This window comes from Candoia aspera, chromosome 8 (assembly GCF_035149785.1).
Source record: "Candoia aspera isolate rCanAsp1 chromosome 8, rCanAsp1.hap2, whole genome shotgun sequence".
Lineage (NCBI taxonomy): Eukaryota > Metazoa > Chordata > Lepidosauria > Squamata > Boidae > Candoia > Candoia aspera.
In genome coordinates, this window is record NC_086160.1 from 52,060,111 (window position 1) to 52,079,191 (window position 19,081).

The following is a 19,081-nucleotide window of genomic DNA, read 5'->3' on the forward strand; positions in this document are numbered from 1 at the left end:
AGGGAGTTCATTGACAAAAATCTGGCTAGGGGTTTCATTGAGCCGGCAAATTCCCCGGTAGGAGCTCCTGTCCTATTCAGGCCAAAAAAGGATGGGTCATTAAGGCTTTGTACCGATTTCCGCGGGCTCAATGCGGTCTCAATATTAAATAAATATCCTTTGCCCCTGATCAAAGATATGTTATCACATCTGGCCAGAGGCAAAATTTTTTCAAAACTGGATTTGAGAGAAGCCTACTTTCGCATTCGCATAAGGGAAGGGGATGAGTGGAAAACAGCGTTCAACTGTCCTCTTGGGGCTTTCCAATATAAAGTCTTACCATTCGGTTTGTCCGGGGCACCTGGAGTTTTTATGCAACTGATCAATGAGGTCTTGCATGACCACCTATTTAAGGGGGTACTGGTATATTTGGATGATGTATTGATTTATACTGAAACCATGTCAGAACATATCCACTTGGTGCGTCAGGTACTGGCTAAATTGAAAAAAGCAGAGTTGTACGCAAAACTGTCCAAATGTGCTTTTCACCAGTCGCAAATTGATTACCTAGGGTACCGAATTTCAGCTCAGGGCATTGAAATGGACCCTGCAAAAGTAGAAGCTATTGTGGCATGGGAGCCTCCCCGTACCAGGAGACAATTACAAAGTTTCCTTGGATTCTCTAATTTCTATCGGGCATTCGCCCAAAATTTTGCAGAAATCGCCCTCCCCCTTACTGAACTGTTGAAACTTAAAGGACAGGGGGATACGCGACGTTCAAAGAACCCGGGCGCGCTCCTTACATGGACTCCAGCCTGTCAGCAAGCGTTCGAAGCGCTCAAACAAATCTTTACCACAGAACCAATATTACAGCATCCAAACCCCTCTAAACCCTTCGTTGTACAAGTCGATGCTTCTGATTTTTCCATAGGGGCAATTCTCTTACAATCTGACCAATCTGGCGCTTTAAAACCCTGTGCCTACCTCTCTCGCAAATTTACGGAAACAGAGAGAAGATGGCATGTTTGGGAAAAAGAGGCTTTTGCTGTAAAAACAGCTTTAGAGACATGGCGACACCTATTGGAAGGCACTTCAAACCCTTTTGAAGTCTGGACTGACCATAAAAACCTGGAAGCCTTAAGCACCAGTCGGAAACTCAGTCCCAAACAGCTGCGCTGGGCTGAGTTTTTCAGCCGCTTTGACTTCACTCTTAAATTTATACCCGGCAAGAAAAATTTTTTAGCTGATGCACTTTCGCGCAGACCCCAAGATGCTGGCCCAGGGCCAACGGTCCAGGGCACCGTCTGGACCGACAAACAATTAAGTTTGGCAGCTGTGACTCGCAGCCAGACCAGAGCGCAATCAACTCCGCCTCCAGCCGCTCCGCCTTCCAGCCGCCCGCCGCCCTTGTCAATTCCCTCCGATTTGCAACAACAGTTACTTTCCCACCTTAAAACAGATACTTGGTTGCAAACCAATAAACACATTTTAACTTTCACCAATGATCTTGCTTGGCGCAACGATCGTCTCTATGTACCCGAAGCAATGCGAAAAACCATACTCCAGCGCTGCCACGATGACAAGCTAGCTGGACATTTTGGCTACGTAAAAACTTTGCACCTCGTTCGCCGCCAATTCTGGTGGCCAACTTTACTCAAAGACTTAAAGGAGTATGTCACTGCGTGCCCTGTATGTGCGGCGATAAAGCGCAAACCAGGCAAGCCCCAAGGTCTCCTTCAACCCGTTGCCACTCCATCTGTCCCTTGGCAGGATATCTCCATGGACTTTGTTGATCGACCCCCTAGTCAACGAAAAACCGTCATTTGGGTCGTTAAAGACTTTTTCTCCAAACAAGCTCACTTTATCCCGTGCGCTTCTATCCCCACCGCACAACAGCTGGCACGCCTCTTCCTCATCCACATGTACCGCCTCCACGGTATCCCCTTTGCTACATAGACTGCACTGGCTTCCAGTTTGCTTCTGGGTCCAATTCAAGGTGTTGGTTATCACTTTTAAAGCCATACATGGCATAGGGCCAGGTTACCTGAAGGACAGTCTCATCCCCATCACATCGACCTGTCCCACCCGGTCATGTTATGGACCCCATCTGTAAAAGAATTCCATCTGGTGTGGTCCAGGACGTGAGCCATCTCTGCAGTACCTCCTGCCCTCTGGAACATTCTTCCCCCAGTGGTGAGACAAGCCCCCTCGCTCCTGGACTTCCGCAGAAAATTAAAAACTTGGTTGTGTCAGCATGTCTGGAGCGGGGAGAGGAATAGTCAATTGTGGGGATGGCTAGTGCCTTAGAACAGCCCTTGATACTCACTGATTGAGGTATAATCTTAGCCTATATTTTGCTATATTTTATATCTTTTATCTATTTATATTTATATTTATATTCATTGTTATAGTTATTGTATTTATGGTGGTATTGTATTTTAAATTTTGTTTTTTGTAAATCTCCCAGAGTCCCTACTTGGGGGGGGGGGAGATGGGCCGTAATAAAATTTGATAGATAGATAAATAAATAAATATTGCAAAATCAGAAGATGCTTAATTTAAATACTCTAATATTCAAAGTTGTATTATCCTGGAATATAAATTCTCCATAGCCATCCAGGCCCTTTGGAACAGCCTTCATGGATGTGATTCATGGGGAGAACTATCCTTTTAACCTTCTAGAAGGCTATGAAGATCTGGCTCTTCCCCCAGGCAATGGGCTAGGATGGGGTTGATTTGGAAGTTAACAGTATAGGTGGTTCTGACATTGGGTAAGATGTGTTATTATGTTGTTGTTCTGACTGGTTGCTATGAGCTGCCTGAGATCACTCTGTGCAATAGGCAGCCATCTAAATTGTTTAAATAATTAAATAAATTTGCCATATGAAGAAGGGCTTCCAACCCAGTATCATGAAAAATTGTCTTCTTGCCTTTAATGCTGGAATTGCAATAGAGTTATGGCTGAAAACAGAGCCAGGCTCCTGCCATGATGTCAAAGGAGTCTCACTAATTGTGTGTGTGTGTCTGTCTGTCTGTCTGTCTCTGTGACCTTGTTCACTTGTCATTCCATAACAAAACTAAAGTTAAAAAGAAAGTCTGGCAGGTTAAAAACTCATGATCATAAGTTTGTCCTTCCCATAGAAAAAGTATTTAATAATTTATCAAGCTGCTTAAAATAACTTAAGGAAATTAGCATAGGAATATTTCTAAATATCAATCTTGAAGTAATATTGTTTTTACATTTATATTTCTCCATGAACTCAATGAGATTTTTGATAATCTGTTTATGTTAATTTTTACCTAAGATAAAAATTTCAATTACAAATCTCCATAGAAACATTAGATTCTATAGGAAATATATGAAACTTTCTCCAAATAATCAAATAATGTGATTAATAAGGAAACTATGAATTCTATATCAATAAATTTTAGTATAGAAAATTCATACGTAATATATCACTGGCACATAACCGTTTGTGTTCAACTCCTGCCGCTGTTATACCTGAAATGTTCTCCCTTTGTCTAATATATTCCAATATCAAATTAAAAATAAGCAAAGTTTAAAGGACACAAAAGTTTTGTGAGACATCTTGATAGATAAAGAGATAATTCCATGTGTAATACCTATAGTAAAGAGAGAAAAGCACCATACCTTGATCCAATTAAAACAAATGGTATACCAAATTATATACTGATTAAAAGTGCTCCCAATAATACTAAAAATCTAAAAGAAATGGATAGCAATCAATTCCAATTTCCATACTTAATCATTGTTCTGTATTACTATTCTATGTTATCGTTTTGTATAATCCATATTTTCAAAAAGCGGGGCAAAATAAGACCTGCAAACAATGATTCTGCTCTCACCCATCCTACATGGAACTGCTAAATAGAGTATGCCAGATTATTATGAATACGTAATACTAGATCGTTTCATGCCTCAAGACAATTCTTTTATAAAGCATTGTTTTGAGGTCAGTGGATTTATGGGAGTTAAGCAAATTTAAAGCAAATAAGGAACTGAACTTTTATACCTCAGATACAGTATGTATCTTGAATGTTCTGATTTAAACTGAGCTGTTCAATTGTGTTTTATCAAATTATGTGACTTTATAATTCACTAATCGCATCAGTCAAAACAACACTTTAAATTTAGAATTTCTCCATGTGTGAAGTTAAGTTACAAAGTTAAGTTCCTTTGTTCTCAGGGACAGTGTTTTATTTAGAAAAAACACTTAAGAGATGGAAAATGAATTCTTGAAACCTAATTTGTGTGTGTGTTTTGAAATAATACTGTTTATTTACAGCAGGAGGGTACAACTTCTCTGAGAAGAAGGTCACATTTGGCAGTTTGGTGATGTACCAGAGATGGAAGAAAGGAAACAATTGAACCAGGACTAAAACTATTTTTAATTTAATTTCAACTTAATTAAAAATAGAGTAATATAATTATTCTCTAGGAAAATGTTTAATAATCTGTTGTTCTGTATCATTAAACAGTATAGTATATACTTTTGGAGGGCCATTACTAAGTGTTGGGGTACTGCTTTTTAACCCTGGGGCCATACGCTGTGCTTTCCTACTTTAGAAGTAAAAAGGTTAATTCCTGTAATGTTAGCAACAGATGTGAAGAATATTTGCTATGTAAAACTAGACACATAGTTCTTCTTATACTTATTTTTCCCTTCTCTTCTTATCGCCCATGCTACTTCACAGTCCCAACAGCCTGCCAATCAGATTTAGAAGAGTTCATGGTCAGACTGGCATTCTGAAGATCAGAGAACTGTACAGCATCTCACAATCTAGATCAGTGTTTCTCAACCTTGTCAACATTAATGTGTGGATGTCAGCTCCCAGCATGTTGGCTGGGAAATTCTGGGAGTTGACATCCACACATCTTAAAGTTCACAAGGCTGAGAAACACTGATCTAGATGGATCGTCAGAAGTATAGCACTGTAATAGCAAGGTGCTACACTGTTGTAATGCTATAGCCACTTGATCACTTTAATGCTGCTGGCAGCTTGGTATTTATGCTGGAAAAGAGATTGCAAGTACATCCCCCTTAGCATGAAGGGAGAGAGAGAGAGGTCTTTTCCAGCTGTATATGTATGCATGTCTGTGTTCGTACACATGCAATTACTTATGCATATTCACACAACATAAAACCTAGCATCACAGCCCTGGAGATTAAAAGTTTGACTAGTAGTCTTTCTGTATGTGTTGGAGTTCAGATTGCTATTCAAGGTGATAGACTGACTAGCCATCTGTTTCTCATGTTGAAAAATCTTACTGAATTTCTTTGCATATTGGACTTCTACTTTGTTCATTTTAACTACCATGTTTTAAAAAAAAATGTTATTTTTTTACATTCTTTCACTTTATAAATGGCATATGAAGATTTTTGCTTCGGTTTGCAGGAAATATATAGGCTGGCTTTTTACATTATTTTGGATATTTTTGCTTAATAAAATATAATTCCCCAAGTAATGTACAAAATCAAGTATAAAACAAAATTAGAATCACTAACATGCAAATAATCATAATAACAGTGAAATACAAATCTGTTGCAGTAAAATAAAATAGATTTTAATCTGTGTTTGCTTTAGACCTCAAATCAGGAGTGCAGGTATCTCTGAAGTAGAGTATCTTTGATTTTTCTGCAAAAACACGACTATTTGCTACAAAGGACTTCAGCTGGACAGAATACTAAATATTTGAATATTCTGTAGAAGTAATTTGTTTTTTTCTTCTCAGAATCCATGTGATGACAGACGCCATCGTGATATCTGGTCTAGAGACAAAACTTGTGGCCACCTACCAAAATTCCTTGTGATTGGACCCCAGAAAACAGGTAAGAGAATTATATAGTAAATAATAACAATAACAACAACAACTGCTTTTCCAAATAGTGAAACAATGTTGTCCAGGATGTAGTGATTTCGTAAGTCTGCTGAACTGGAGAAACCATGAGGAACAATTTAGTGTCTTTTTCTCTGGACCCCCAAACTACCATTGTTTTGCCAATAATATGGCTCTTTTCTTATAATAATAGTAATAGTAGTTTTATAATAATCAATATAAGACATTTCCTAATACCATGTAATGAATATAAATTCCTAATATTAACACAACTCTAGTATAAATTTATAGTTAATTTTAAGAAAAAACAATTTAAGTTAATTCTTTCACATAAATTTATGTAATATTAATATATAATTCCATACATGGGATTTTCTTCTTCCTCTGGGAATATATTTCTAGAAAACCATTATCTTTTTTATACCTCTTGCTTTTTTTCCCCATTATTATATAATCCTGACTGCTTTCTTTTTCCCTGTAGGAACAACAGCACTTTATTTATTTCTCCTTATGCATCCTTCCATCATTAGTAATCTTCCTAGCCCAAAAACCTTTGAGGAAGTTCAGTTCTTTAATGGAAACAACTATCACAAGGGAATTGACTGGTAAGAATAATAAAACAGAAGTAGATTTTTAGCTAATACTGAATCACAGAGGACTCATTATAGAAGTATTTGTTATACCTAAATAATTTTCAGATGAATTTTCTATGCATGGTGCCATATGTATCAGTTAGCAATTAGATAAGTATCTTATCAGTGTGATCTAAGAATTATCTTTTTTTTAATTTGACATTATAATACCAATATTTATTTTCTTTGTAATCAAATGCAATTTGGAAAAGAGCTGGATTACATGTTTTGTTTGCTTTTCATCTCTTTCCATTTGTTTTTAATTTGGTGTTCTAAATGCTATATAAATTAACATTAACAAAGGAAAAAAAAGTTCTAGGCTGAGGATATTCATGAAAGGAATGGAAAATTAATCAGAATTATCATAACAATGTAAGTTGATGAAGCATCTATATTTAGAATACACTGTCCAGTCTTTTGCCCCACTTCAAAAATGTTATCATGTAGCTGAGGAGGATAACAAGACCAGGCAACTTAAATCATTACAATGTTGAATTGTTTTTCACATGAAAAGAGGTTAAAGAGGATGATGAAAAAGGCTATTTTAAAGAAGCTATTTGCAGTAGATGTGTCTACTCAAAAGTAAATCCCAATGAATGTATTATATACGTCAATAAATGTATCAGGAGGAGAGAATAGCTCCAGAGGCAGTTGGGCAAGAAAAGCGAAAATAAAACTGCCAATATTTCAGTACTTACAATATATCTGGCATGGAACTTTGGAGAAAGATGTATCCACATTTCTTCTCACTGCACCTCAAAAAGTCATCACATACAGTAAATAATAGACAGATAAGGACAACCAACATGCTCAAAAGCCTAGAACGACTCCAATATGTGAAAAGTGGCAAGTTAGTTTAGAATAGCGAGAGACAAATTGTACAAGTATAATATACTGTGTATTGATAAGGATTTCTCCCTCTCGAAGTAGTAGCACCATTCAATTATATCTACTATCACTCAGATACACACAACTCTTACATATGCTTTTAAAAGTGTCTTGGCAAGCTGAAAAAAGTCTTTTGTCCTCATAATTGCTGATGTTGCATTTTTACTTGCAGGTATATGAATTTTTTCCCTACCCCTTCAAATATCACTACTGATATTTTGTTTGAGAAAAGTGCCAACTACTTCCATTCTGAAGATGCTCCCAAACGTGCAGTGTCCTTGATACCGAAAGCAAAAATCATCACCATCCTCATTGATCCATCTGACCGAGCATACTCCTGGTATCAGGTACGCTTCTTGGAATGAAAAAAGTGAGTTCACAACTATGAGAAATCCTATCAGAGCCATTACTTTGATAGCAAGGGAATTATTTCTGGTGCTTTATTTAATGTATTCTCATTTCTACTTAGATAAATTATACAGATGAGGCAAATAATATGTGCTTTTCTCTAAAGCATTGCCATCAGAAGGCCCTAGGAAGAGACCATTAACAATGGGCTCTACATCACTGCAACAAAATATTGCACAGTTGTAACCTCACAGCATATTAATTTGTTGCAATCTCCTGCTCTATTGCAGTATTAATTTATAATACAAGTGAACCACAGATGATGAAATTTGGGTTTAATTAAACTCAAGCATGATGGCAGTTTGAAACCTACAACTGTGTACAATTCCCAGTTCTTTATTTTTTTTAAAAACCCTACTCACTTAGTGCCCATATTACTGAGGATAATGGCCTCTATTGAGGCACTGTGCAATAATCAGTTGCCACAATCCAATTAAAACAATATTATTTAAAGCTTATAAAAGCCTTAATTAAAAATTGTTCTATGAGTTCCCTTATGTATGACAGTATGATCTTCCTCGAATCATAGAACTGTAGAGATGGAAGGGACCACAAGAATCATTTCATCCAATCCTCTGCAAGGAAACCAGAAGGAAAATAGAAAGAAGAAATATTGATTTCTCAGGAGAACACATTTCAGAATTCCAGAAAAGATCCTATACCTTAACACATAGCAATCTTATCTTTCTAGAGAAAGAAACATGGAACAAAGCTTCATTCACAGGTCTTAAAGTTAAGGGAGGTTTTACAGAAAGAGGATTTTTTTTTTTTAGATATTTGGAATTGAACCAATGTAGGTCTTTAAAAGTCAAAATCAGCATTTTATATCTAGCTTGTTACTGAACAACAGTAGGTATTACAGAACAGGTGTAACTGCTGGAGGGGGGATGCTGATCAAACTGTAGAAAATGATAGGCATAGCCTCACAACCTTTTATTACAATAATTTTATTGCAGAAAGAGAAGACTCTAGGGAATCTAAAGACTGACCATTTATGATAGCATCATTTTTATGGAACATATGCCATAATAAACTTGTTAGTCTTCCAGGTGCTATAAGACACTTTATTATAGAGGGGGCAACTGGCAAATCAACTAGAGTTGTTAAAGGGCACTTGTGAAAATGATTAGGAAACTCTCAGCTACTCTTTCTATCGTGTGGTTATTTAACACTGCATTTTCCTCAATTAGCATCAGCGTTCTCATGAGGAGTCCACTGCTCTAAAGTTCAATTTCTACGAAGTAATTACTTCAAATTATGGGGCACCATCTGAACTAAAGGCCCTACAGAAAAAGTGTTTGATTCCTGGCTGGTATGCTGTCCATATAGAAAGATGGCTAAAATATTTCCCCTCTTCACAGGTAATTGCCCTTTCACCAAATAATTTTCTGTGATAAATGTTCATTATTACCTTATAACTTAATATTTAACATGTTTAATAATGAATTGTAACATGTTTAAAAATGAACCGATAAACTCTTGTGCTTTTTTAAAAAACACAAAGCACTTTAGACACAGAAAATCATTATGTTCTCAGTTCTAAAATGTAGAATTACTTTCAGAAGAACTGGGATCTCTTACCAATTAAATACTGGAGATTCATACTGAGGAAATTAAAAATATTTTTTGTAGAATAAAGCTAGAGGTTTCAAGGGAGGAGCATTAGGTGAACAACAGATTTCACCCAAAATCCAATGTTTCTAAGTAGCAATTTGGTAATTTTATGCTAACCAATCTCATTACTATTGAGAAATAAAAGAAGTCTGTCTCAGTGGTGATAGAAGATAAAGAAGACATTCAAGAAAATGAACTATTCAGTGAACTTCAAAAGAAGAATAACGCGTATGTGCATATCTAATTTCTAGTATTATTAATCTGTCTGGCTAGGAAAGCATTTTTGCCAGTGTAAGCATATCTTGAGTTAGGAAAACTGGCAGGCAGACCAAAACAGCTTGGTATATAGGTGGTGATAGAAGAGGGATCTATTTACTATTATTTCATTTTGGTACCATCAAAAAGGGAGGAAGTCCTAAATGAAATTAATGTCTTCAAATCAATTGAACTCAATCAGCAACTGTTTGTGACACATAGGTTCTACCTGGCTTCATGAAGACTGTTCCTTGATCTTCCATATGTGGTACATGAGCTGCAATAAAGAGTGAGCTGCTGTCAACCTGTCTATTTGCCAGACCAGCAACCAGATCAGTTGGCTGGCCAGTTTTGGACTCTTTTCACTTGTATAATAAACTTGCTTAAGCTTTGTCCCAAAAGTGAGGGAGTCTAGAATATATATCTGTTCATATCTACTGAACTTCTAAGCAGACATGTACAGGACTGTCCTATTATTTGACAGACATAACTTTTTAAAATGGGCATAAAAGTCTTCACTCTCCACTCATGATAAGCTTAATTTGGATAATACTATTTTAACTGGAACAAGTGTTCAGTTGTGGGATTGACTTTGACTTCAGGGATTTTAAGGAGAAAGTCTTATTGATTACCTTTAGAACTCATAATTGTATTATTGCTTTCAATCAACAAAATGACTTTTCAGACAGAAATCCCCAAAGCAATTGTGTATTCAAAGTTCCCAGCTCTGCCTCTGAGCTCAAGCTAAGTTCTCAATATCTGGTTCATCTATCACTGTTCCCATTTCTGATTCCATTTACTGAATTTATTACACAAAGCTATGTGGAACAAATCTGTGATTAGCTTTATCCAGAGCTGTCTAGAGTGTGGATTTTGCTCCAGATTCTGGATCAACCTGTCTCATGTCTTAAATAAGAATTATTTTATGTATTCTTAAATGCATTTTCAGAAGTTCAGTGTACTGTTCCAGGGACTAATTTAGGAAACTCTAATTATTTACTTAGGGAAAATGCTCAAAGAAGGAAGTTTTAATTTTCTCAGTTTAAGTCTATGCCATTAGGTATATCTTCTTTTTCAGGTTAATAAATGCAAAGTTTTTCCTGTTGCACATTTGCCTTATGGACTATCTTGGGATTGTCCTAGTTGGTCCTTCTTTTAAGTTGGAGGGTGGAATTATCCTCCTACTATTTAAGAAACAAGGGAAGCACAGTGATCAGTAGAACTTCTACTCCAGTTTCACTATGATCATGCTAAATTAACAGTATGGGAGAAACCAAATTTGAAAATAGCTAGGCAGTCCAAAGTGATCCTGAAGCCTCACAACAGATGTGTTTGTTTTGCTGTGCCATGGAAAATGAGACAATCCCATCTTTCCTCTAAATGCATAAATGATGCTTTAATGCTTCACACTTCCTTTGAGTTTTATATTTAAATAAACAATTTACCTTATCTCTACAGTTGTTAATTATTGATGGACAGCAACTAAGAAGTGACCCAGCTACTGTAATGGATGCAGTTCAGAAGTTTCTGGGTGTTTCTCCTCATTATAATTATTCTGAAGCTTTAACGTGAGTTACATTTCTTCTTCTTTTTCCCCTTATCCTATACATCTCTATTTTGCATTAGTATCATGTTATATTTGTAGTAGCATTTTACTTTTTAAAAACATCTGATATTAGACATACTGCAAATGTGAAGATAAGGGATTGTTTAGTTCTAGTTGTTCTTTTTGTGGCATCTTCACATCTTTCTTACCTCAAGGTGCATATAGAGGTAGACATTAAAATGAGAAACAGCATAGTTGATGTTTTCTGCATCAAGAAAAAACTACTTTCTGCTTAAAGGCTAATATTCCAACATTATGTAATTGTGACCAAAGAATTCTATAGAGCATAATGTAGTCAACATTAAGCTCCTTTTAATAGTTTCATGGTGTGTTAACCCAATGCCTAGTGAAACCAAAGATACAAAAATGCCTAACCAATGCTGGATTCCATCTACATTCTTCAGCACTAAGAATCTACCAAATAAATAATTATTGAGAATTAACATTTTCTTTGATAGCAAATTTCCTTCCAAGTATATTTCCTTGGAAACAAATATATTGTTTGCAATATAATTCTACAGCTTCATTTCTTTTCTCATGCACAGCAAGCAATATTGTTTCTCCTCTTGGGAAATTACTGAAAACCAGCAAAAGGACTTTGCTATGCACAAAGAAGATTGGGAAATCCAAGCTAGAAGTGAACTCTTTTCAGTATATCCATTTAATCAATGATTTATTTAATTTTAATTGATACCACTACTAAAGATGATTTCGACAATGAGGATTAATGTAGTAATAGACTGAGCTGGAAAAGTAATCTCTCTTTGTCTGAAATGTGTTGTCATGAGTGTATATGTAGGTATATTGCTATTATTGGAAAAAGCCCAGGGCAAAAAAAAAAAAAAAGTGGGGGGAAGCTCATTATTGCTATATTCCAGCCAATAATACATTCACCTTCCAAGGCATCTGCCAAATTTAATTAAACTTTTTAGTGTTTTTACAGCTGCCTTTTCACTGTTCTAAGTATGTCACAGGTCCCAAAACAATATATTCAATGGCAAGAACTGTCTGATTTATTCCCTAATGTGCATTCTGAAATCCACTAAAATGTATCCATCCCCAACTTTGAAGAGTAAATTAATGTATCTCTGCCAAGATGGTTTTCTGCAGTGAATAGGTTGTTGCGGGATGTTGTCATCTCCCTAGCCCACCGCATTCACCTAAGCAATTTTTTAGGTTTGATCCTCAGAAAGGATTTTGGTGCCAGCTTCTGGAGGGAGGAAAGATAAAATGTCTGGGGAAAAGCAAAGGCCGAAAATACCCTCCCATGGATCAAGAGGTATTATTTTAATTTAAATTTTGTTATTTACTGCAATATTTAGTATGCCCAAAGAAAAATGAAATTGTTTCTATGGCTGCATGTGCTTCAAAATCATTCAGAAGAGGTGCTTCTGATTGTGAGGCAGTGCAAATGCAGCATCTCTTCACATCAGCTGCACAAAGCCTGAAAAAAGATTCAGTTTCAAGAGGTTCTCCACTCAGACTTTCATGCATTCAGAAACATCCTTTTCAAATCATTTTCAAAACATGCCCAGCCCTAATAGTGATAATATCATCACAGGGAGCAGTGTGAACTACACATTTTTCAAAGAACGCTTGACAAGGAGCCTTCTTTCCTCTCCTCTTGCTATTGTTGCTGTTCTTTTATTTGTACTTTTCCTTCAGACCTAATCTGTATAGTCGTCACAGGGAAAAGTGAATGCCATTGCTTGTTCTTGCTCCTGTCTTTGCTCTAGGGAGCAAATAAATGGCATAGGAGGCCATTTGGCCCAGAAGATTTGAAGGCTGGGAATTGTCCCTCCTACCTAAAAAAGCTTTTGGTGGAAGTGCAGGATTCCCAACTTTTAAAGTTGAGCCTACTGTCAGATCAATGTTACTTTTATTGTGAATATATAATACCAATTATTTTCATACTTTGTTTACCACAAGTATGCACCCAAACTAATTATTTGAACAACTGGTAATGTTAGATCCCAGATCAGCCTCCTTTTCAGTAAATTGTATGGATACAGATGTTGGTATACCATATATATTTGCATATAAGCCCATCTGTGGATAAGCTGACCCTTGAATTTTTAACCAAAATACCATGAAAAATGCACCATCCATGGATAAGCTGACCCGCATTTTTCATGGTATTGGTTAAAAATCATGGGTGGGCTTATCCGCAATGGGCTTATATGCAGGAACATACATGATATATGGGTATTTTAAATAAATATTACCATATATACTCATGAATAAGCAAACCTAAATTTTTGGGTGCATTTTGGCACCTAAAATTCTCAGCTTATCCAAAAGTATATACAGTAATGGATCATCTCATTCCATTGTACAGGTGTTAGGAAGTGACCTAGATTTTGACACCGGTATGAAACTTTTTTTTTTCTGCCTTTTCAATGGCACAGAAAGATTTCTTCCCATTTGATCAACATCCTTGGGAGTTCTATAAGACTATAGAAGTCATAGAAGTACACCATTACTTACTATGAAAACTAAGATTAGACATTGCCATCCTTTCTGAATCACATGGTTATGCAATATAATGATTATTTGTTAGCTTTATATCTTGCTTTTCCTCTTAAGAGTTCTAAACAATACATGAGAGAATTCCCTCTTCCATTCATGCTGCAACAAGAACCTGTGAATTAGATTGGGCTGAGAGACTGTGATTGATCCAAAGTCCATGAGTATGAACTTAAACCTGGGTCTTCCCACTTCTAATCCAATACTTTAACCATTACAATCACACTTACTGTCACATTCAATTAATCTACATGATCAGACAATTAGCCTGTGATTCAAATTATAGTTCCTTAATTTGTGAATTAATGAATAGTTTAATAAATGCATTTTTCAACCTTTGTGAATCTTCTGCATAACTTGGAATTATCTTCTTATTTGCCATAGAATTTTTTAAACAAATCCTCACCAGGAAGCTAAAGCACTGTTAACTATCTGAAGGTTTCTTTCTTTCCCTTATTCTCAGTCTAGGGCATTCCTTTCAAATTACTACAGGGATCACAATGTGGAATTGTCCAAATTGCTGCACAGACTGGGACAACCTTTGCCATCTTGGCTAAGACAAGAGCTCCAGAAATTGAGATAGCACAGAACAGAAGTGAAAGTGCTTTGTTGTTCTGCCCTTCACTTCCTGGCTCACTCTCAGCTGTCAATTGAAGATCTGATGATACTATTCTTAAAGGTTTATTTAAAAAGGCTGCACCAAAAACAAGCAAATAAAACAATCAGAGCTTTGAAGTATTATCCTTTATCCATTCTGGGGTTCATATATATTCTACATACCCAGAAACTGTACATATATGACTATATGATCTATAGTTATCACCATATATGACAAATTACAATCTGTCAGGATAGCAGCAAAGGATGGATGCATCTAACCATGGATTGCAAGGTTTGTAATTTTCTTGGCAAAAGCAATTTTAGTCAGTTTCCATTTCCGTACCTTCACTGTTATTTGTGGGCTGTTCTCACAGACAGAGGGATATTTTCAGTAAAATAAACTGGTTTATTCTCCAAGAGTATATCTATTAAAGGTATATTTGCTTGTTGCTTGCTTTCTTGTTCCTCCTTAACAATACTGAAAAGACTTCAACCAGACAAGAGCATAATCTTTGACCAGGAGTTTCCCAGCTCTTCAGGTAACTTCTTAGTGTGGTACAGTAAAACCATGCTATATGCTGTTTGCTCCACGCTCTAGGGCATCCACAGGGAGGATCAAAAAAGTCAAGATAACAGCTGCAACAATGCAGTTGGAATCCTGTGCCTTTTTTACATGCATAGCATTAAAAAGGGGCAGGGTTTCAATCACAAGATTGCAGCCACCATCTTGACTTTTTGTTAATCCTTTCAGATGCCTCACTAGAGCCCACTGTGGGTTCCTGTCTGGCCTTGTCATCACCCCCACCAATCCAGGCTTCAAGATTTCTTTTTAGTTTGCAATTTAAAAGATAGCTTTGAACTATATAAAGTTTCCAACTAGATTGTTAGCATAGTCCACCACCATGTTGATGAAGGCATTGCAAGGAAGAGCTCAGAAGTGTTCTCTCAATTTCTATTCATGTTTGCATAGAAGGATGGTTTAATATAACCTAGGCCCAAAACTTTTATGCCTTTAAAATAAAAAAAACAATAGGATTTTGAACTGTGTCCCAAAGTATATTGTAATTCAATATTGTATAATTATATACTGGGGAAAATATATTCTGCCCAGCCAATCTTTGTTGTCAGTCTGGATGTCTTATTTCGGACAAGCTGAAATTTCTGAACTCTTCTCAACAGTAGCTTAATGTATATTGATCGTTGCAATAATCAAAACATACTTGTTCTGAGTTCTGAGTTTATTAGAAGCTTAAATGTGTTAAAATAAGCATTTAAACTACTGAGAAAATATTTGCTTAACTGAGATTTGTTCGTTCTGTGAACTACCTCAGCATAAAATAATAAGTATTTTATGCCTTATTTCTCTAGCCCATGGCAGAATCTAGCAGCAAATGTTATCTTCAAAGCAGGTTTGTTTTGAGGAACCTTTCTGCAGGAACTATAACACATTTTGTACTGGAGAAGTGCTGCTTATACTTTTTTGCATATTGGCTATCCATATTGGATCCTTCAGGGTATAAAGTGAGATCCTATTAAAGCTTTTTAGTTGGGGTGGGAGAATAAGTATGGATGATTGCCTCCCCCCTCCCCAACTCCATCCTACAGTTCCCTACATTGTCTCACAAGCCACTCTGGAGGATCTGTGAACCTTTTTAAAATGGATTTTCCTAACATTAATACATCACTGTAAGCAATATGCCTGTCTCCATTTAGTTCTGAATGAAAAGATCTTTCCATTATGGTGTGTTCCCTCCAGAAATAGTGTTGAAAAATTATCTTTGTTGCTAATACTCATACTTCCCTTTCTTTCATGATTTCCTAAAAACTCTCACATGGTTTCACAATGCCTTTACAAGCTTTCTTAAAATTTGCATTCTTTTCCTAAGAATCTCTCACCACTTTTGAACACGTAAGCAACAACTCAGCTGTTTAAAAGTGTTGGGGAAACCTTTTGTCTCAAAGCATACAGTATTTACACTACAGAAAAATGTATGATTCGACTACCTTAGCACTTTTATGGAATTATGGGTCCCAGGATTCTATGAAGAAGAGGAAGCCGTAGTTATTGAATTGGAATTAGTTGAATGACAGTTTCTAATGTCAAAATGCTATCAAAGGGAATAATTATCTACATTTTAAAAAAAATGTTTTCTTTTTTCTGCATCCAGTGCATCCTTCCCATGCAGTTTCAAAAATGTGGATCCCAGGACTCGATGTTTCCCAATATTGCTACAACTACAGTGATGAATAAAGATTCACAAGTGGTGACAACGCTTCTGTCTGCAGAAGCTGGATTTGTAAAAATAGAGACAGAAAATATAGTCTACCCACTGGAAACTAATTCTGATACTTTCATATTAACTGCCTTGAAATAAATTATTTTCTATCTAGCCACTGCAAATCCCATTTCCTCCATATATATTTGATGCTGAAACTACAGGAGACATAATTTTCCATCTCTAGATTTATTTGGGGTTTATTTTATTTATTTGTTTAGGGGATGGTATCAAACTTGTGCCTCACTTTTCTTTTTCTTCTTCACACTTCTATGGAATAAAAACTTCTACTGCAATTTTCTGAGGGGACTTTCCATCATTTCACAGGATTTCTAAATATTTGGAAACTCCCCTTATCCCAGTTGCTCTCTCTTCCGAATTTCAGCTTCCCTACTGACACCATTCTCTTGTTCTTGTTACCTGTTCACAAGGTCACCCAGCACTGAAGAAGCAGCAGCTCAGCATTTAAGGATTCACCTTCCATTCCCAGCATAATGCATAAACAAGCAACTTAGCCATAATCTAACAGCTGCTAACCTAACATGTTAATCTTTAGTTTCAGTCTGAATCATGTTAATCATGTTTAATTAATTTTAATAAATTTATTTAAATAAATAAATTTAATTAATTAATTAAACATGATTAACATCACTACCACATTTTGCCTTTGACTAATCATGCTGCATACCCAGATTCAAAGAAAGTTGCATCAGCTCCAGGGTAGAAACAATTATTGAGGTATAATACAGCTTCAGAAGGAACTCTGCTGTTTAGATTGTGTGAACATAGCTTCTAATCTGATTCTAAATCTATGCCAAAATATGGTCCATCAATTTGAAAGAGCAGGAGAATACTCCTCTAGATTCTAATCTAATTCTAAAGTTCATTCTGAAGTTCACCCTAACCCATCTGGAGAAACCTCACTAGGACTTAATTTTGAAAGAGGGCAGATCTAAATTTTAGAAGAGATAATGGGAACATTTCTCCTTTCTTCCTGCTTCCTCCAAGTACAACACACACATGATTCTGATGCCTGCTGGTGGCATGATCAGGAAACATAACATACAATTGTACAGCATCACAATAACACTGAAAAATGGCTTATAGCTGCTGGAATGCTTAAACTATTCAATTTCACTCCTAATCTTCCCTCCCTTCCCCACTATCTAAGAAGTCCCCATGGTATTTGTGCAACCAAATGCCCCAGCTTTTTCATTTTCTCTAGTGAGGAAAGTCAAATGAGGATATTTGCCTTGAATTGTATAACAGCAGGACACAGCAGTAAGATCCAATCATTTTCTCTACTGAGGGAAGCAAGTCTCAAAATGTATATAATTGCTATTTTTTTATTTAAATATATTCAAAGTACATCACACTTGATTTTTCCTGCTTGTCAGATAACGGGGTCAAGAGCTGGCAGTGGCCTAAGCCTCTCTACATCTCTGAGGACTGGAGTGGAAGGGAAGGCTCGGTGTGGCCTCTTGAGTAGGCTGACCATGCATCCTAGCTGACCTGCACTGTCCTGTTTTGTAATTTACTCCAAGCATTTCAGTCAGGTCACAGAAAATAGTATTATACATACCTGCAGAGGTGGAGTACAGATTTAGCCACCTGTCACAATTCACTCCCCTTTTCCCTGTCCAAAAAGGCAGAGGAAAACAGCTTTGAATGGCTAATTAACTCATACTTCCCTCTTGCCTAGGGAATCTCAGGTTTGGCTGTGTGTCAAAATTCATTCTCTCCTTGCCTGTGCAAGCTTTTCAGGGAAAGCCCAGGCTCCCTAGCTTTATACGCACAAGCCTGAAGATTATGACCTTTGACTCAAGTTCAAGTCTAACTATTTAAAATTGCTAAGTCTACTTATTTATCCAGTAAATCTATAGGCTGCCTCATTCCAGACATCTTTGAGCAGCTGCAACATTTAAAATCAGTTTTCTTGCCTTTGGTTTGCTTTTTGCCAACAGCTGGCATCTGCCATCACTCTAGTCCTTCTCCAACCACTTTCCCTTTCTCCTCTGCCAAAGCAGCCTGTAAGCACAGCAAGCACAGTCTAGACTAGTGTTTCTCAACCTTGACAATTGTAAGATGTATGAACTTCAACTCCCAGAATTCCCAAGCCAGCCATGGGAATTCTGGGAATTTAAGTCCACACATCTTAAAGTTGCCAAGATTAAGAAACACTGGTCTAGAAACACTCGTTCCCTGCTGATGTGGCTTACTCAGAAGGAGGCTGGGGGTTTTCCTTCACCACATTCAAAAATTCACAGGCACATCTATTCATCTCCAAAGCCTGAGGTGAGGGACAGCCAATTTTAAAAGAATGTTTCTAAAAGGCAAAGACCCATCTTCTAAACATTTCAGATTAACCCCTCCCCTCCAGCACAAACAGAAAAGTTGTAAATTCTTCTTAGGATGGATCCTGTATCTGTTGGACCTG

The 19,081-nt window shown here is 36.6% G+C and overlaps 1 protein-coding gene across 1 annotated transcript in view; it reads left to right on the top strand.

Annotated features, from left to right (window-relative positions):
* LOC134502169 (bifunctional heparan sulfate N-deacetylase/N-sulfotransferase 4) overlaps nucleotides 1-16,885 on the top strand; it is a 131,357-nt gene extending 114,472 nt beyond the window's left edge. The window contains exons 7-14 of the mRNA XM_063310368.1: nucleotides 5,735-5,831; nucleotides 6,321-6,444; nucleotides 7,532-7,706; nucleotides 8,958-9,128; nucleotides 11,095-11,204; nucleotides 12,419-12,521; nucleotides 14,232-14,660; nucleotides 16,537-16,885. Coding sequence (XP_063166438.1) covers nucleotides 5,735-5,831; nucleotides 6,321-6,444; nucleotides 7,532-7,706; nucleotides 8,958-9,128; nucleotides 11,095-11,204; nucleotides 12,419-12,521; nucleotides 14,232-14,351 — 900 coding nt within the window. The 3' untranslated portion in view covers nucleotides 14,352-14,660; nucleotides 16,537-16,885. The remainder of the gene's footprint in view (nucleotides 1-5,734; nucleotides 5,832-6,320; nucleotides 6,445-7,531; nucleotides 7,707-8,957; nucleotides 9,129-11,094; nucleotides 11,205-12,418; nucleotides 12,522-14,231; nucleotides 14,661-16,536) is intronic.
* Nucleotides 16,886-19,081: the final 2,196 nt, after the last annotated feature.